The sequence below is a fragment of the Lepisosteus oculatus genome, chromosome 5, assembly GCF_040954835.1.
Source record: "Lepisosteus oculatus isolate fLepOcu1 chromosome 5, fLepOcu1.hap2, whole genome shotgun sequence".
In the NCBI taxonomy this organism is placed as follows: domain Eukaryota; kingdom Metazoa; phylum Chordata; class Actinopteri; order Semionotiformes; family Lepisosteidae; genus Lepisosteus; species Lepisosteus oculatus.
This window is the reverse complement of record NC_090700.1, coordinates 9,971,373-9,991,940: the sequence shown is the minus strand read 5'-3', so window position 1 is coordinate 9,991,940 and position 20,568 is coordinate 9,971,373. Positions and strand designations below refer to the sequence as shown.

Genomic DNA, 20,568 nt, shown 5'->3' with positions numbered 1-20,568 from the left:
GGCGATATTTCACAACCATTTGTCTAAGCCCGTGACCTATAACTGAAAAGACTGTGTATCAGGCTTTGATTTAATGCCCGCGACATTCCCCGAGTTCCAAGTAGGCCACTTACGGGCGGCTCAGAATGGAATTAAGACCATTCTGCACTACCAGACCAGACAGACGTCCTAATGTTTATGTCACACACATGATATATATGGAACTATTTGTCTTTGGTGTATTAATAAGCGATCAGACTGCTCTAAAATGGGTCAGCTCAACTTTTGTCTTTTAGCAGCACCAGATTGTGTTTTTGTTTTCTTCCTGAATACAAATTGACTCCTGACCTCAAACAATATGACAGCTCGCTACATTAATATCTGTGATGTTTGGAGATCAACAATATTGAGCTTTGCAGGTCATTAAGGCAGTGGTAAGAACAGAAAGCGTGTATGAGTAATTTCACTGTGTTTAACCATGCAAAAGTTCAACAACTTATACATAAGCGTTTTGCAAGTCAATTAAACTATTTTAAAGCAGGAAGACCAAAGTATACACTTCACTTCAACACAGCCGGTACGCAGAATACATAAACTGCGGACTACTGATACAATCAAACTCGGCTTCAGCTGCTTTCCCTGTGGTTTAAATTTAGCCTATAAACAAATACCGTTCACTCTGTCAAAAGTGGAAATGTACAAAGCTTTCCATTTCTTCAACACCAACCCATTCCATCAGGAAGCAGAAAATGTTCTCGGCTGATGGAAGGATTGGTTATTTTCACCGTTCATAAAACTGTCTGTTGTGCCTCCCTTCTTTTTGACAGCGCAAATGAAAATGTCAGGGGAATCCCATTTTGTCTGGAGATGAACTGGCGACAATCAATGAGCTGCCTACTCAATTAAGGCCTCGCCACTTGATGCTATACAGCACAGCAGGGGGAAAAAAACATTTTACCGTATCAGCTAGAATGAATCCCGTGTATCGAAATGGGACTGAATAATTTAAAACGTTTAGTTTCCGATTCCAAGAGAAGGCAGGAGTGGAGAAATCTACCTTGTATCGAAGTGCAATGTGACCATTTTATTAGGAGTTATGAGCAATGCAGTTTTGAGCACTAGAGGGCAGATGGCATTTAATGAACAAGGCAGTTCCATCTGGAATACTGCAAGTCATAAACAGAGGTCGTGCTTGCTATTCAGTAAACAGCATCCAGCATATTGTTACATTCTAGGGTGTGAATTATTAAAGAGAGGTAAAAATTAGTGTCATCCCTGACATCAGCTTCTCTTGCAAGCAAATTAAAATTAACAACCACCCACCTCCAGTTGGCAGGGGGAACACTTTTAAGTACATTTCCTTTGTTCTCTGGCACAGGAAGGTAACAAAGTAATTAACCAGGCAACGATCTTTACAAGACAAAGAATTATTTGCCAAAAACACAACATTTTGTTTGAGATTCTGGATGGATAAAGTTTTGTTAAAATAAGAGATAAGAGATAAGAGATGGTGGATCAAAGTTTCAAAGCATTGCCTGTCATCTTAAACTTAAGGAGTAGGATACTGAGATGTGAAACACATTTTGCCTTCTATAACAGCATAAAAGGATTATTTTTTTTATCAAACCCTAGAGAAACTAGATAAATGCATTGATTAAAATTGAGTTTAACATATAGAAAGGTATTTATTTGGGATCTCCTCCATTACTCAGATCACTTCAGTTCTTTCTGTGATCTGTAAGAACGATGGTGAACTATAACTTTGTATACAGTATATGTTAATATATAACTATACGGTATGTTAATGATAAGCAATCTATAAATTGCAGAGATATGTTAAAATTGATAGAAATGCACATATCAAACTGTGTCCCAGTTGCTAAAACTAAATTAACTACAGACTGAAAATGTATCTGTTATTCATCCATGCAATATGCAAGTTTATATCACTGCATTTCATTTCTTATGCATTACCAATTGCTTTCTTAGAGCGACACAGAATTACCAGAGCCCTACTTAACAGAATACATAAAAATGGCAAGTTTAATGTACATCAGTTCCAATGCAGCATACAAGGGCTGAAATAAAATCCAAATTGTAACTTCAGTTGGTTCAAGGAGATCTAGCTTTAGTGAATTAACAGTATCTTGTGAGTTTCTCAAATGATCAGTCAGTACTTGTGTATACAATGGGAGGTGAATTAACCGATGTTGTGCCAGCACTGATCAATAGAAATTAAAATGTAAACCATAAAGTCAGGTGTAATGAATGGAGGCAAAATTAAGACTCATATGTAATTGATGCTTTATTGCACCATCCTCTATTTGATTTGTGTCCTGGCCCATTTGCTGAACATTTTCTGCAATATGCTAAAGCACTTCTGCTTGTCACAGTATAATTGCACCAATGGATTTGTTCAGTGGCTCATGGCCAAGAATACCAAAAATCAATTAGCTGTCAAATAATACATAAAAAATGCAGATGTTCCTATTTGGTGTGATTGTTTCTTCTGTACAAAAGGCAAATACAGTTTTATTTTTCAACAGTAATGCAGACTGTAGATTTTGTGCATTTATTATCATTATAATTTGAGGATTTTGTTTCATTTAGTGAGAAACTCCTGATTCACCTATTGAGTTAAAGGCATTCCAATTCCAGAAATATACCAGACTGACAGATCGGACAGGAAGCCTTGATGTCAGACACTGTAACCTCCCACAATCCACCTATTGCTAAAGAACTTAACTGTAAAACAGATGCAGATATAATGATTTGACAAAGCTGAGCATGTCATCATGCTTTTTGTAGAGTGGGTGTCTTATGACATAGCATGTAAAATAGGATTTATATAAGAAACTATGTCAAAATGTGTGGGTGTAGTCTGAATAATAGAAACTGTGAATATGCTAACAACCTAAGTGAAATACAGCCCAGCTGGAATGAAAAAACTGAGACTGTCTCTCTTCTTAATGTTAGGGCATTCTGCCACTCACTCAGACTGTGTATTGGGTTACACAGGTTTGTGTCTCAGAAGTTGTTTTCCCTATCGATGCACAACAAATTATAAAGGCTCATGAACCAGTCTGAGAAATGAAAATTACACTACAACCCTCAAATACCACCAGCAATCACCAGCACGTGCTAGCTCTGGGAAAATTGTTTCATACGCATAATCAACTGTTATCACCCCATTCTGCATAATTCATATCCATCCCCGAAATGGAAAGGAGCCAGCAAAACTTTGACTACCTAAGAACATAAAACATGAAAAAAAGCATCAGATTTGGGTTCTTTAATGTCATAGGGACACATCTAAATGTACTTTCTTAAACAAGTCATGCTGCCACATCAATGAGCTCTCTGAAACGTGACAAGCTACCCATGCTGCAGAAAAACATTAAAATTGAAGAGCAAAGTAACTTTTCTCTGTGTGTTTGATTCCAAAGCAAAGGAAATTGCACACTTATTCCAGGGATTAACTGATCCTCCAATCTAACTTAAAAATAAAATGAATTCATTTTTCATCTTATTCCAGTTCCCTTGTTGATTAGGAAAGATGAAAAGGTACATAACTGCTGTGAAAAGACAAGTAATCGCTGCCAGCTGTTCCTTCATCTAATATTGTCACACAAAAGAAACCCAAACGGTCACATAAGGTGAAACAGCTGTGTAGATACATTGGTGCTCCACGCCTAAGTTCTGCAATACAGAATTCGCCTTTCTGCTTAATAAAGAGCATCTCAAAGATGAGTGTGCGACACTGCAGATACACCTGAACATGTAGTTCTGAAAGACTTCACAAAGACTGCTGCTGTGAATTAGGTCTCCCTTCGAAGTTCCACAACAAAGGCATCAAGATCATTGCCCAAGACGATCTCATGGTACTAAAACGTTGCTGAAATGCTTAACATTTTGCTAAAATGTCACGTTTTAATGAACTTGCTTCTTTCTCCTTATCAGTGATGCAGAAAACTGCTTAAATACTACATAGGGCACTACATATTAGGACACACTATGAGCAATTGAAGATCACATTGGCTATGCTTTTCTTTAGAGAGTTAGTGATTGCATCCATGGAGCAGGATGTACAATATGACATTATTCAACAAAAATGTTCTTATCCATAGTGTGTCCTTAAGGTCTCCACGTGGGCTGTACTGTCTACCACAAATTACCTCTATATTACTGCTGTGAACACTGTACAGTGTTTTTGTTCCACTCATTGAAACCAGTGGTAAAGGAAATACAGAGCCTTTCCTATTACAGACAAAGAAGAATTCTCTGATCCATCTTTTTTAACAGCACAATCAATGTTTTTGCAACCTTGTAGAATTATGTGTTAGGAAAGCTAAACAGATTTCAGTGCTGTTTTTACAAGATGTTGTGTAACATTTTTTCATTAAATGTTCCTCCCACACTTCCTTGTTTAGTGAAAGAGTTGAGTGTTTGGGGGTGAAGGCTAGGAACAAATTTGTATTAAAACTGGATAATGGAAACTTTCAAATGGACGTTAACTCCTACTGTACAGGAAATGTTACAGAGCTGTTATAAATTCTTTCCAGATATAGTAGCTGTAGAACTAGGTTTGTCTGAATAAAATACAAATTCAAGTGGTGTGCTACTATACTACAAATAATGTCAATAGGCCCTTAAAAATTATAATTTATTAAACTGGAAATAAAAAGGGGGTCTCCAAATTTGAAATGGTAATATTTCATATCCTGCAGAATAAGCAAAAGACTAGTAAAAAGAGCTTAGATTTGATACACATAGAATTTTATGTCCAGAACTACTTAATATTCTTCATTATATCTGTACAATATAGATTCTGATAAGACAGAATCTTTGAACATACATCTAATATAGATGTTCAGAATCTTTGAACATACATCTAATATAGATGTTCAGAAGGCTTCTGATGAATTTCCTCATAAAAGATTCTTACATTTCAGTAATGCAAGAGTCTCATACGAGGAAGTCTCATAGAAGAGCTCTTTTACATTTAAATAATATAGATTCAGTAATTCTTACAAGTGAAGGTAATGCATGTTTTGAGCAGTAATCAGTTAACGATTAGACAAAGAGCACAGGTAAGAATGCTGTTATACTCAGAATGGAATGATATAGTTACCACAGGAATCTGCATTAGGACTAATGCCTTCCCTAATTTAAAACAATAAATGATAGGCAAAAAGGGGCAGATGACATTTAATGCAGTCAGGTGCAACACACTGCATGCAGATATCAAAACCATAAACTATAAATATAAAATGAGAAACACCAAACATGAAGAAGTAATTTCTTGAAGGAAAAGACTCAAGTGTTTAGACATATATTATTTACATCTTCTAGGCAATATAGGGAATCAATCAAAGGAAAAAAAGTTAGAAAACAGTTAAAAGTGAAGAATGTACATCAATTGATGGTATGTTAAAATTGTATGGTTCACTAATACGAGTCCATATTTAAAATAGTAACCATGTTACAAAAACAATATTGCTGCTCTGGAATCAGTCCAGAATAAGGCACTGTATGTTCCAGGACATAAAGGAATGTCAGGCTAAGAACTGCTAGACCAAAACAACTGAATATTTTTAGTTTTCAACAGAGAAGATTATGAGGTGACCTGATTCAAGTAGTCAAAATGCACAAACGCTACTTGACTCAACAGCGAGACGCAACCACAAGACACCAATAGAAACTAAGGGAAACTGCGTGCAAAACAGGAGGTTCTTTCTTTTTTTTACACAAAGGTTTGTGGTCGTTTTGAACAAACTACCCAGCCAGGTTGATGAAGCCAGAAGTCTAGCTGCTCTAAAAAGACAGTTGGATGAAATTCTCAGAAGAACTGGCTGCCACAAAGCAAATGAACTAGAATAGCCAAATGACTGAATTTTGTTTGCAACCATATTTCCATATCCCAATTGCGGACAAAGCTGAAGGAAACGTGAGTCGTGTATTGTTTGATTTTGTATCTTGTCTACAAAAACCTATTTGGTGATGATGTCCAAAATTAAAATGAGACACGTTCCTGTTTGGTTTTAAATGTTCACCTTAAACTTTAATAATAATAATTAAATGCTAGATAAACCTATGCACATTTTGCACATATTTTATTGTTTTTACAGTGACTATGATCATCATCATCACATTTTGCACACACCTATCTATTTATTTTTTAATTTATTTATTTTTATTTATTTTGTTGTCTTTTGTTCTATAACTATTCTGATGTCTGTTTTTGCTTGTCTTGGGCTGGACTGCTGTAACACATCAATTTCACTGCGGGATTAATAAAGTATTATCTATCTAATAGTCTAAACTTTTGAAGACTGTAAAAGACTGAAAGCATTTAAAAAATAAGGTTGTAATTCACTTACGCGAGTGAGAATGAAAACGCAATGTACTGTACAGTATTTTGCTGTGGTTGTTTGAGTATTTGATCTAAGTTACCGGTTTATAAGATGTTTGGTCGGAAGATAAATAATTGTTAACCCAGTGCTACGGAAGTCCGAGGCTAAGCTCAAAACTAAAGAAAAACCGCTTATTTGCTCTTGGACAAAATGAATGCTTCAATAAGAATATAGGGGCGGTTTTTCCAGGGCTTCACAGAAGCTTCAGAGCCGTTTTATATTAGGATTTTGTTGGGGGTGACGAAAAAACAACGCAACAGAGTGAAGCTTTTCTCTTTGCAGAATAGAAAATTGCAAAATAGCATTGCGAAATAATAATACATCTGCTTGAGTAAGGTCTGGGGATGTTTCTACTTACCCCAGCCGCAGTTACAGTAGCTTCGGCCTGTCCAAGCAGCCGACGTACTGTACTTTGGAGCTGTCGAGCCCTGTGTGCGTGAGCTTTGATTGCTTCGCTCCAAGTAACTGGAATGCTAAGGGCGCAGTCTTTCGCCGGACGACTTGGTCTGGTTTTATAAGCTCAAACCTACCATACACTATAGACACCTACAGTATAGGCACTTTAATACTATAGCAATAAGAAGGAAATTCCAGTGCTGACTCATGGAACTGAAACTGGAGCTAATTACTGCATGTATAATTGATTCCAGTACTCGTGTTGGATTTAATGCCTCACAATATATTAAAGGACGGGTAGACTTTTTAAAAAATCCCCGCAGCTATACAGCATTTCACCCCCTTATGAAAACTGCAGAGGACTTTCCCGAATTATTTTAGCCTTCTCCATAATGCAAATGAAATATAATTATCCGCTTCCTTTGAAACACATTCCATTCTCAGGTGTTGTTTCTAACAACATCCAGGGAGGACAAGGGTTAACCAGTAAACGTGTTAACGGTTGATCCTTATTTTGTACGTGATACCTACAGTACGATTTTTAACCTGGGGGGGAGTGTGAATGACTACATTTCCTGAATAAGCCTAGATTTTCTTTTGTTGCTCGGACTATAATAAATCACCATAAATGGTTGTTAACCTGGGGTGAGATGCGATTTTTTGGGTGTGAGACATTCCAGATTTTTTTCAGAAAGATTTTTGATAAAGGGTTCGAGAACATATTTTGAATAGAACAGGGGTGCAGGGCTGCAGTACTGGTTATGAACCACTGCTCTACGACATGGTTTGAAGAAAAAAATCCTGGAATGATATGCCTGCATATAAAATCACAATTTCATCAAAGCATTTTATATTCTATGCCTGTCCTGCAGAAGACACTGATGAAGGCCTTATCGGGGTTCAGTGCTGCTTCATCCTAGACCGACGAGGAAAGCACAGAAAGAAGGGAAGAATACAGGCACTTTATCCAATGGGGGGAAAAAAGTTGCCAGAGGTACAAAGACACTCAAGGTATTCTAATAAAAAATAAACTGGTTTTAAATGTTTCTCCCAAAACAAAACAAGCCGTATTTCACATCGTTTACCGTTTAGGATTTCAAGGAGACCGTATTCCACAGCGGGATGGAAACTTCAGTAAGTTTCAGTGTTGTATTTCACAAATGAGGCTGTCAGACCTGCAAGGCAGAGATAAATGACTTAACCAAAGAGAGCTGATGCTTGCATATGGTAGCTGTGCTGGGGGAGCTCCACAAAGGAGCACAACACAAAGCGAATGATGACTTGAGACATTTGGGAAAATGGGTGTCAAAAGCAAACACCCCCGAACCCCCAAGGCAAGCTGTAACCTTCAAGATCAGTGCACATGTTCTGCTGTGTTTTTTTGTTTTGTTTGGGAATGGGGGAGGGAGACGAGCTTTTCCTTGTACAATATTTATATGCTACCTAACTAGTAAAAAGGAACTGAGGGAGTAGAGTTGAGGGCTCTGGCCATGTAATTGGAAGGTTGTGGATTTAAATCACGGGGAACCTTCACCAAGGCAGTTCACTTATGATTGCCGCAGTAAAACACCCAGCAGTATATAATGTACACCCAGGGCACAAATATAAGTCACGGTGGATAAAAGTGTCAGTCAACAAATTAACAACTAACAGTACAAGGCCAATGCAAAGCAAAGAGGACTTTCTTTCTGGTTGGAGACATCCAGGGAGATTTCTGTGAAACCTGACATCTAGTTAAGCCCCTAGAGTGTGAGACCTATGGACCCGACGCCCAGCTTGCCAACAAATTCTTGCAGAGCTGCAGGAGAGAGTTACTGTAGAACTGCAAACTGAGAAGCAGGGAGCCACAACACGCTAATCCTAACGCGATCCAGAAGCCCAAGGCAACACTAAGAACAAACTTAAGTAACACTTCGGTTCTTACAGGATATACATATACGTCAATGCTAGGAGCAAGTGTAATAAAAGATGAAAAGTCAAAGCTGCGGCATTAACTATGACAAAAGAGGTACTGTATAACTGAAACATGGGGGAAGATTATGAAGGTTTTGAAACTTCATGGAAGAGATGGTGGAGTAAGAATATTGATGAAATAACCTGTAGGGGACTGAAGGAATAAACTATAGAGAGTTTAGGACATACATTGGTTAAACTGTAAAAAAATACTAAGGGTTTAACAACAGGCGAAGCAACAGACCACATAATGCAAAGATGGATGCAAGTAGCTTACTGTGTAAAAGTAAGGAAGATGTATGTGGCATTAGTGGGGATATTATATTAGTAGGAGATTTTAATTTTCCACATCTGAATTGGAAGATTGTGATGTGGAAAAAGAAGCTGAAACTGACACAGATGAAATAGTTCATGATTACTTCTTAGCCCAGTTTATTCAATGCACCTAACTAGGGAGAGATGGCTTTATTTTCCCAGTCCTTTCAGACGCCCAGGATAAAATCTGTGGAGTGGATGGAATAGAATTACATTCAAATTGGTAATCTAAATCGTGGTCTCTTAAAAAAGCAGTCAGTGAAGGAATAAGGCATAACTTACAAATGGTGAAGTGGGAACAGATCATTATATTTCTGAAACAATATTAAAGCCTCAAAACAAATTCATCCCTAAAATAAGAATATAGCCTAAATGGTATTAATGGAGAAAGTAAAGAATAAATCAGAATAAAGAGAGGTTCTACAGGAGCTAGGACAGCTTACAACAAATATATCAATGGGCCTAATAGTATTTTCCCTACTTATTCTAAAAAATACTGCAAAAGTAACACCAGTTCATAACAAAGATGTACATCCGATTTTCTGTCTGACTGCAGTATTTAACAGTTGAATTTTAGTTTGACTGAAGCAACAGATACAGTACTACCAACTTTCTATCAGGCTAATAATTTACAGGAAACAATTCACTTGACCAAGAAATGAAGAAATTGTTACCAGTGTATCATGAGAACTACTTAGTTGATCCAAAGTTAGAGCCATAATTGGTTTCTTAAATCCATTTTTGGAGATCACTTTTGCCTGAGCATGTGAGTCATCATACCAGTACAGAAGAACAAACAGGATGCAAAATAAGCAGAAGAAGATACTCAAGTTAAAAACAACTGCCAACACGCAATGAAAAGCAGAGGGCTGAAAAAGCATGGGTGAAACTGTTCTACAGAAGAGCACTTTTAAATAACATTCAAGACAAATTCTCCTGTCATACTGTATATATAGCTAGATGGGGAAAAGGGTGAATTTGATCCTGTTTAATGTTATAAAAAGTATACATCTCTCTTAAGACAGAACTAATGATTTATTTCTCATAAATGCACAGAAAGTTACTCTGACATCTTTGGGTAATGCTGATAGTACACTAAGCATGATATCTAATGTAAATTCTGTCCACAGGACTAATTTACACAATACTTTGCTATGGTGGGGCCAGAAACTTCTTCACAATACAACTCTTCAATTTGGTGCTGTATAGGTTAAACTGCCATCAACACATTACTTTTTATTTCAGAAAAAAAATAATGATTTATCAAAGAATATGGTAATGAATCCCTCTATAAAAACGATAAAAGCATGAACAGAACCCAGCCTGTGTAAACCATAAAATCAGTTTCCAAAACACAGCACAGCATTTAAATTGCAGTATTTTCTTCTAAAGCAATGCACACTGTGAACAATTTAAAAATCCCCGAAGTAGTCCATACTGTAGTGATATGGAAATGTATACTTGCACTTGTGTGCTGTACATAGTATTCTTTTATGATTTGTTTTATGATGGTCTTCTCCAGTGAAAAGTTTAATTAGTCTTATGATTTTATTCTTTCAACTGGGGGGAAAAAATACACCAACCTCAAGAGACAAGTTAATTAGAACCATGGCTTTTCAAATCTAAATGCAACTGAAATTTCATCAAGGCTAATTCTGGGTTGAGCAGGAAAATAAGCACATTGCTCTGGGATCCTGCAATGCAGCAGAGAAAAGGTTAGTTCTGGTGGAAAATACATTGAGGCATATGAATTTCTGGCATTCCTTTTCACAATATGACATGGTGATTCAGGCTTGAGGGACAAGATTGAATTAAACAATACATTTGTGGAATCATGTTGTCTCCAATGATAAGCTCTGCTTTAAAAAAGAGCTCTGCCTCTCCCCTAAGCTCTGCAAACCTCAGCAGAGAGAGAAGTAACACAGGCAAGCTCAGGGGTTTTTCAGGAGAGTCTTGGGTTTCTCCTCACTTTCTGGTGTCATTTGTCCTTGTCAGAGTAGCATTTGCAAACTGGACTGCACTGGCAAATCTCAGCAATATCATGCAAGATTGATTGCTTAATCAGCTGCAGAAGTGTAAGTCTGGTTCTTGAAACGGTGTTCATATTTTCATTTTTGATATAAAAGTAAAAATACCTATAATTTTTAACTGGACTATACAGTATATAGACCCTTTTACAAAATAGAAATGAGATGTAAAACGGGCATTCCTAAACATTTCTAAAAGAACATGCCATGCAGTGTAGCTTTATGAGACTGAAAGTCCTGAGGGCACCGAGGTTAAATCTGTAAACCCAAATTAAAATTAAACACTTTCACTCAAGATGTGCTTGCCTGTTAGTCGATTTATGACCTTATTGCCAGCTTTGAGCAAGTTATAAAGCAATAACAAATGCTATCTAGAAGAATTGTAAAAGAAAAACTGACTGCAAAATCTTGACACTGGGACATTCCTCATGCGCCGTTTTGCAGAATTAAACTGGGGATGAGCATTTGGTAGACTACAGCTCCATGTAGTTGACTATGTTACACTGGGACTCCCATTATATTAAAAGTGGAATTGAAATTCTTTTTGAAACATACTAAAAAGGAGACTATGACAATTTGCAAGCATGCTTGATATCTCTTATGGTGAACTCAATATGCTCTATCCCCTTTCCTCAGTGGAGTTCTGAGATCCTGGGTCCTCAAAAAAATCTTTTGGGGGGATTTCTCAGTCAGTACGGTAAAATAACAGGTTAGTTGCAGGTTCCTGACAATATGTGCAGAGTACATGGTAAAATGCTAGGAAAACCCTTTCCATGAAGCTGTTAAAAACACAAGGAAAAAGCTAAATCAAAAGGCTGAACACTATCATGCTAAACTAAGAAACTATCATGTACAGCCAATTTATAATTCACTCATTCTCCCATGTCTTTCACAAAATAAGGAAAGCAATAAATAAACCCATAGCATTATAACAGTTTTAATTTAAAAAAATGCTAGAACGCTAGAAATATGAATTTTTGGTTAATGCAATCACTTTAATGCATCTTGATTAACGTGAGCATTATTCACAAAAAAGGACTGTGTTGAGCTACCTTCTGATGTTCAGCCAATGAGCACTTGCACACTTACTGTTATATTTGGTTCTGCTGGAGAAAAGGGTTATGAAATATTCCCCACTGAATGTGTCACGGAACAGAACACCAATTTCAGCAGTTTCATAAGGGCTCTTATTTGATTGCAGGAAACACACTTCAATATCATCAAAGCATACAGAATTTGAACCTAATCAAAAGAAACAACTGATAACTGGTTAAGGGTACTGGGTGCACTTACAATGCAATGCAGGGAGTTTCCAACCTTAACAAATCTTAACCTAACCCTCTACAAGGTGTTCCCAGGCGTAAACATATGCATCGTTTCCTCTCTTTACGATGATATGCATAGAAAATCAACACTTAAAACATACATAGAAAACAACCCCAGCCATCTTACAACTGGAACAAGAGTTTATTTCAAACTCTGCTATACAGTATAAATGTAGAACATTCATCAGCAATACACGCAGACCACTGAATGGAGTGTCAGAGGCTTGCCTGCACAGAATGCTGATCCAGGAATTCCTTTTTACACAGCAGCTACCTTGCAATATCAGGGTATCTCTGTTTGACACAGCTCCATAAAGGACTTCCAGTAGCTGCAGGGCAGAGGATTCATTTGAAGAAAAAAAATCTTTCGCAAAAGAGAAAAGATGTTGTTTCATGTGCTCAAGAGAATATAAACAATAAGGATATGCCAAGAGGTATAACAGGTCGATTTCATGTTCCTTCAAAATATTTCAAGTCAGACTGATACTGCTATACAATACCAAAATGGAAAAAAAGTTTTCCCTCCAGACAAAACCATATTATTATAATACATTTTTTTTTTTGTGTGAACACGTACATATACCCAGATTCCCAAGGGTGTCCTTCCTTGTGTCTCCATAAACACCTCCATGCGTACCAGACCAGGGTAACTCCAATATTACTTCCAATCGCATGATGCAAAGATGTTTAAGATGCTTTCATCTAAATATTACTTGGGCACCACGAGTGGGTATCACCAAGATTTGACATTTTCCAAAACTCATACACTGAATGTGAGGTCTAACACAAAAGTCCATGCTGGTCACTTGACACTAAGACATTGCACAAAAGGTCCAAAGAGACGGAAGGGATTTTTTTTCCCCCAAAGCTCATAAATCTAGTTTGACTGCGCCTACACCGGAAGAGCCATCAACTGGGCCACGAGACTCAAGCCGAAGCTGTCCAAGTCCAGATACAGGGCATGCCTTCATCTGGTTCCAAGATTGGGGGGGGAAAAAACCCAAATAGGGGTGATTTCATGTCAACATCAATTCGTTCTGTCACAGGTGGAAACCACAGCTCTGTTCTTCCTGTGCTGTTCCCATACCGTGAGATACGCGGTACAAACAGCCCTTTCTGGCTCTGTGGCTAAGGATCTGCGCCTGTGGCTGGAAGGTTGCCGGTTCAAATCCCGCAGCCGGCAGAGGAATCCTACTCTGTTGGGCCCCTGAGCAAGGCCTTTAACCCCAGTTGCTCCAGGGGCGCCGTATAAATGGCTGACCCTGCGCTCTGACCCCAAGCTTCTCTTGCTGTCCGTGTGTCTCCTGGAGAGCAAGTTGGGGTATGCAAAAAGACAAATTCCTAATACAAGAAATTGTATAGGGTGAATAAAGTGATGTTATGTTATAAATTCCTCACTTACCAGCAGGTATGTGCTGTAATGATAATGGACCCTCCTCAGCTCATTCCAAAGTAGTTCATCATTTACAGGAAAAGCAATCAGCACAATCATAAAGAGTCATGCCATATTTGTCAAAAACCTGTTAGGTCATAAGTCACATCACCACATGCTTGTAAGATGAGCTATGAATTGATCCTGGAATTTAACGTTGCCTATAAAGCTGTGCCTTCATGATTCATTCAGTACATTAAGGATAAAAATACATACAGAATAAAATAACATACAAAATGCAACACTACATTATGCACTGAAACCAATGATGCAACAATAAAGAGTTGAACCTGTGAAGAAGCAGTATGCTGTCTTGAGGAATTATGGGAAACCGGGCTCGAATAACAACATTTTTTTCTCTCGTCTCTTGGAGTTAAAAATTATGGCTCGCCAAAATAATAAAAAAAAAACACATAGAGCAAGCAGATAACCTTTACTGGTTCACCGAAAGAGCAAATGTGGCTAAAGACCAGCTGAAAGGATAAGCACAGTCATTAAAAACAATGAAACAAAACCAACAGGCATGAAATTCAAATGTACCGAAAAGTCTCAACAACACTTTCAGTGTTGGGGGAAAAAAAAAAAAAAACATTTCTAAATCATTTTGTAAAAACTCAAAAGGAACAGGTTCCACAACTGAGTTCAACTCTCATGAATTAAAATTAGATAAGACCTTAGCGATAACTGTCACTTTGATAAGGCTTATGTAAAGAAACAGAAAACTGAAAGATAGGCAAAAAAGACAGATCAGACAGAAAAAAACAGGATTCTATTCTGTGCATCACAAGACAGGACTTTATCTCTTATAAATCTTCTAAAAAACAACATCATTTGTACCGTTTATGTTTTCACTGATAGAAACACCAGGAACGTTTATTTAGATACTTTAAGGCTCAATTTATGGAAAACCCAAGAACTTCATGATAATCAGTACATTTCATCATATACTGTATACATCTTGTTTGTTTTCTAGGAATGAGTTATGAAAAATAAACAGGATTATATTAAATAAAAAGTTCTCCATATCTCCACAAGATGGATAGAATGTTCAATGGGGGTATGTACCAGTTTTTTAAAACAGAGACCCACTGCAGTACCACAAAATTATACCAAGCAAATCTAGACAAATATCTCAAATCTGGGCTACCTTACGTCTTTTTTGAATGCACTGCATATACAATAACATGTAATGATTTTCACAGATGACCTGAATTTTCCACATTTGTTAACAAATTGTACAATCCTGTAAAAAAAAAACAAAAAAAAACCAACAACAATCTTTTAAAAGGGACCAGACAGTTAAGGTCCTACGTGAATCTAATTTCGTACTGTTTTATTACTGCAAAAAATTATTACATTCCAGAGAATAAGACCAATTTGCTTCTGGTCATAACATCCTTGGATTATTAAAAAGAATCACAACCGTACCACTTTCTACACAGTCCAAGAGTCACGACACCACTCAAGACTGCAGCTGAACAAACAAGTTTTAATTTATTAAGATCAACCTTTCAATTTTAAACTAAAGAAAACAATTTTAAAAAAAGAAGAGGAGTCAAAAACACTTTGCTACATGAAAACCAATCAATCAGGCTTCCGTATTCCTTAGGCCTATTATTATTTCTTTTTAAAACGTACCGAAAACAATTAAACACCCTTTTACGGGTATAAAGTTCATTTAAGATTTGTTTTACTTTACTTCCTTTAGACCTCTAAGAGTCTGTTATTCATGACCCTGTCATGAACAGCTTGGAGCCCAGTGTCTGTGCAGGAGAGAGGAGGCAGCTGGCCCCTGTCCTGTGTGGGGTCCCTGCAAAATCAAGAAGGCTGATGGTGAAGGAGGAGGCCGGAAACGCCAGTCTAACGGTTGTTTTTGGCGGCTTCCTTGGCAGCCAGGATGAGCGGAGTGAGGCTGGACAGGGGCTTCGCCACCTTCAGGAACTGGTGCTGAAGAGAGAGCAGAACCACACAAAACAAAATCACCTCAGGGGTTTGACACCTTTTGGTTGTTCGTTAGTTCCGTCACATTAAAAAAAAAAACTTTAACAAAAATAAAACTGCATTCTGGAGAAAAAAAATTAGATGCTCTCGTTTACAGAGGGAAGATTAATGTTTTTTGGTTGTGGTTCACTTGAAGATGCATCTGAGCTCTCGACTCCTATTTATCTTTCTGATAACTATATATGAAACTGTATATAAATATGAACTGTAAAATTAAAAATGAACCTTTTTTCATTTCTTCACCATTGTTGTGATCTAATATAATAAATAACACACTATAAAACCATCCAGCAAGCTTCCAGGACACAATGTTTAAGACAGTGTAGACCTTCCTCTAATGAATAAGTAAAAAATTATCATTCGGGCAGACCGGCCTAGCAGAATAAAGGCAAAAATAATGCAAATAAGAAATGAAGAACAAATTACGTATTCCACACAGAGAGCCACGCACTGTAAATTCAAGCAGCTGCTCATATTGTAACCTTGAAAGCCCCCCCAGAAGACTGCATTCTGTCCTCATTTAACCTGAAGTCCGTCTAAGCAAACAAAGAAGCATTGTGATTATTATGCTCACTCTGCTTACCAGCGACCATCACTCCATGAGCCCAGTGGAAAATAGTTGGCCAAAATAACAGGGTTTCTTTGAACAGGCAATTTCAAATATTTTTCTCATTATCATTATCTTTTGTTGTAGACTCCAGAAGACATTCAAATCTCAAAGTCCCACTTAACTTAGTGTTTTCAGTTTGTGGATTCTTGCTGTGTATCTGGGTCACCAATCTTAACCCCTTTTGTACTAAGAGGAAATTATCTCTTCTTTACAGACAAGAAGGGAAGGTAGCAGACAGATCGATTGTCAATGGCATAGCGGACTCCAGAGAGACAGCTAAAGAATCAATGTCCTGGCCCAGCACTTCCAAGTGTTGTCACCACTGAGATCTCACCTGCAAGAGCTCTTTTGCAGACCCTCTCTTGTCCACATCCATTTCAAGGCAGCGGTTGAGGAAGTCTCGGAAGATGGAGGAGAGCTTCTCGGGGTTCTGAAGTTCTGGGGTACCGTTTGTGGCGATGAGATAGAGTGCCTGCACAGAAGCAGTCACAGCAGTCAGAAACAGCTCAGGGGCCCAAACATATCTACACGCAGGTAGCAGCACCTGAGTGATAAGGCATGTTTGTAATGCATGCCTTCATAATTTCCACCCCCAACTTCTTACAAAACGCAAGTTAGAAAAACTGAAACTGCATATGCCGTGGTTCACTTATATTTCTATCCAGATAGTTTGGCTTGTGTGTGAGTTAATCCCTCATTAAAATGAACAAAAGCCAGGAAAGAAGCCAATATGTCTCATATATACTTCTATATAGGAACAGGTAATGGGTTTATTCCATGCTGCAACGTTCCTCACACTGGAAGAAGGCTCCACAGCCGAAACATTGTGTTTCCTTTCTTTTCAGCATGGAATAAACCTGTTACCTGTTCCTTTGCAGACTACACATGCTGACACAGCTACCTACTTGATATACTTCTATATTACTAATTAGCAAGGAAACATTGAACATCATATCCTCCTCTCAATTCCCACTTGATATTCGGAGTATTTCATGTCAATTTCATCTCCGGCACAGAACAATTACAGGTAGTCAAAACAACACTGACAAAGTCAAATATCAGGTATTAATAGAAAATCCCATTTATGAAGACCGTCATTTTTAGGCAGATTTTAGATCACACTTTTACAATACAGCTAAAAAAATAATGCAAGTCTAATGCGAGGGAATGGGAACACAATTTGACTGAATGCATCTCTCAGGAGTGTTGTGCGAAGAGAACTGACTGTGTTCATTAGGAAGAATTAAATCCTTCTAACATTGTTAACAGTCGCTGTTTATATCAGGTGCGGCAGTGTAAATGCCCCTTCCCATACTTTAATTTGCATTAGAGTATCCTGTTTTTCTTCCTAAAACGAAATACATTTCCTGGAATTGGCAAGCAAAACAAGAGCAAAGAAGTCATGAGTTTTCACATCAGCCCTGCCAAACCTAATCACTGGCTGAAGTTTTCCTTTTGAAAAAAAGATTGCATAGTCTGCTGTAATCATCTAAGAGGTATATCATCTAAGCAGTCCCAGGGTTTGATTACTGAGAAACTTGGTTTCTCTAAAACTAACAGATAGTGAAACTAAAGTAATTAATAGAAATGTTTACATATTCGGGGCAATGAATAAGAACACCATTCTGATGTTTGACATACAACCTAGTAATTGATAATAAGGTTGTTAGGTCCAAATAGGACAGTGTGGCACCAAAGACTGCAGTTCGTTTTTCCTCAGCATTCAAGCGTAGGGCAGATATAGTTCCCCAGTTCCTGCCACCCCCCAACCAGTGTGAAGACTAATAAAATGAAATGGTCTGTTTCAAAAAACTACCCCTCTTCAATCTGTAACATCACAACCTCTTCTGGTCAGGGCCACTGCCAAATAAGCAGCCCTTCCCAGCAATACTCCTTTTCCAGCTCTGCAAGTCTTGCTCCCTGGCCCTTACAGGGGACCACTGCACTGGCAGGTGTTAAAGACCCAGGTGGCGTGTGGAGGGCTGGAGGTGGCAGGTACATTGCTCCCAGCGTGCATCAGACGACTCTCTCGACGCCGCCAAAAATGCGGCTGCTCAGCCCTTCGTCTCCATCAGAAACAGATTATTCTCAGTGATGATGCAGGCACACACTTATCTGCTTCGGTATCAGCAGAAAACAAAGCAATGCCGTGATTAAAGGGCTTGCATGCTACAATGCACCAAAGCTTTACAGCAAAATTAAAAAAGGAGAGCAGGGCAGCACACCATAACCAGGTGTACTACAGCTTGGGTGTATGAGCACAGAGCAATTACACTGATGTACTGCACACGTCTCACTTTAAAAATGTGCTCTCTTGCACTTGCACATGATGAAAGACACAGAAGCATATGAGACTCAAACAACCCTTTCAATTCATGTATAAGAAATCAGGTGATGACATTAAATAAGACAGTTCATTCATGCTGTTGTTCCTCTGTATGATGCAAGTAACGCTGATAAAAGTGCTGGACAGGCGTCTCTGCGATAACTCGATAGATGAGTTCCTGTAAAACCTCGCGTTATACAAAATCACACAATAAAAATAACAGTGCTTATGGGAAAAAGAGAGTTAGGGGCAGACCACTCAAAACCTAACCAAATGTCTAACCAAAGCTTTACCAAATGTAATAATTATCCTAATAAAAAATTAGCAGAGTTTAAATACGTTAAATTCATAATAAATACTACAGTAGTTGTAGGACTTTACCTTGAAAAAAAGTGAAGTTCACCACCTGAAATTTGATGACCAGCACACTTCTTAGACACATTCTTGTCAATCTTGTCCACTCATATTACGCCAATGCAGAAGATTAAGTGAAAATATCACAAAAAAAAGTGAGGAGCACCTCCATGTTAGCACTTCCAAAACAAAGCACGTGGGACAACTGTGTATTCCTCTGCGGACCACCGCGTTCAGTTGTGTTACTCCGCGACGCAAAGTGTAAAGGTGTCAGGGATGAAATTGCGGACAAGCAAACGCCAGTTTCGTGTTACACAGACATCTTTCCCCTATTTATCAACCGCATATGAGCCAATTCTCGTTTCGGAAACTCGCGTAATAGCAGAGATCACGGTATTCCCTTACCCTCAGGGGGTTCTCGTTCAGATATGGTGGCTCTCCCTCAATCATTTCAATGGCCATAATGCCCAGGGACCAGATGTCTACTTTTGGCCCATACGCTTTCCTGGTCACCACCTCAGGAGCCATCCAGTAAGGCGTGCCCACCATGGTGCTGCGCTTACTTTGCTCCGGAGTGATCTGGGCACAGAACCCAAAGTCCGCTGGGGAAACAGAACAAGGAGACAGTCAGGAGTGGCCTTTGCTGAGCAGGTCCTGCTCTCAAACACAGCCGTGCAGAAGGCAGATATAACACAACCAACATTTGCAGCAGCTTCCACATCCAGACAGCACGGGATATTTCACACTTCTTTTGTCTTTGTATTTTAACAACTCTTTAAAAATCATTTCCAACAGTAAAAAAAACATACAAAGCAGGAGGACAATTTGCTACTTTATGCAAAACTCCTGAATTCACTGGAGAAAATCTTTTTGAAATTAATTACGTTCAAGTACACGTTGCCTTAAACGTACATTTTCAGCCAATAACATGTATTTTTAATCAAAGAAAACATTTTATGCAGCAGACAATTTTAATTTTTAACTTTGAAGGCAACAGGACTTGCAACACTGACACCCTCTGCTGTTGGAAACATTCAATTGCTTACATATTCCTTTGAATTTTTTTAGCTGAAACCAGCTTTGAGACTTTTACATATTAAGAATAAGTGCAGAATGAAGACGCACAGAACAAAAAAGGGGGTAGGGTCAGGGTTAGGCTTAAGGGAACCTGATCAAGCTGGAATTATCAATCAGAGGACTGGTAGAGATGGCTCAGAAAGGCATTTTTCAAAGTCCAAATCAAACAACCGACTTACTGAGCTTGACAGAACCATCCATTCCCAGGAGAATGTTGTCACTCTTGATATCCCTGTGAATCACCTGGTTGGAATGAAGGAACTCCAGTGCTTGCAGACACTGAGGGCAGAAAAACACATATCACAAAATAAAAAACCACAGTGTGGGCCAAGCACCAATAATGAACTCTCACATACCACA

At 38.2% G+C, this 20,568-nt stretch overlaps 2 protein-coding genes and 1 long non-coding RNA gene across 10 annotated transcripts in view; 1 reads left to right on the top strand and 2 right to left on the bottom strand.

The window, feature by feature from the left end:
- gdpd4a (glycerophosphodiester phosphodiesterase domain containing 4a) overlaps positions 1–6,911 on the bottom strand; it is a 34,385-nt gene extending 27,474 nt beyond the window's left edge. The window contains exon 1 of the mRNA XM_015341433.2: positions 6,751–6,911. The gene's annotated coding sequence lies outside the window, so the exon portion shown is untranslated. The remainder of the gene's footprint in view (positions 1–6,750) is intronic.
- Positions 5,600–16,792, top strand: LOC107076711 (uncharacterized). The gene is made up of 3 exons (XR_001477880.2): positions 5,600–5,926; positions 7,661–7,799; positions 16,666–16,792. It is a non-coding gene; the product is annotated as an uncharacterized lncRNA (long non-coding RNA).
- The window catches only part of pak1 (p21 protein (Cdc42/Rac)-activated kinase 1), a 45,074-nt gene continuing 36,753 nt past the window's right edge, over positions 12,248–20,568 (bottom strand). For all 8 annotated transcript variants that reach the window (XM_015341442.2, XM_015341437.2, XM_015341438.2 and 5 more), the window contains 4 exons: positions 20,388–20,487; positions 19,537–19,733; positions 16,786–16,923; positions 12,248–15,787 (listed from right to left, as the gene is read on the bottom strand). In XM_015341442.2, the coding sequence (XP_015196928.1) occupies positions 15,701–15,787; positions 16,786–16,923; positions 19,537–19,733; positions 20,388–20,487 (522 nt within the window). In that variant the 3' untranslated portion in view covers positions 12,248–15,700. The remainder of the gene's footprint in view (positions 15,788–16,785; positions 16,924–19,536; positions 19,734–20,387; positions 20,488–20,568) is intronic.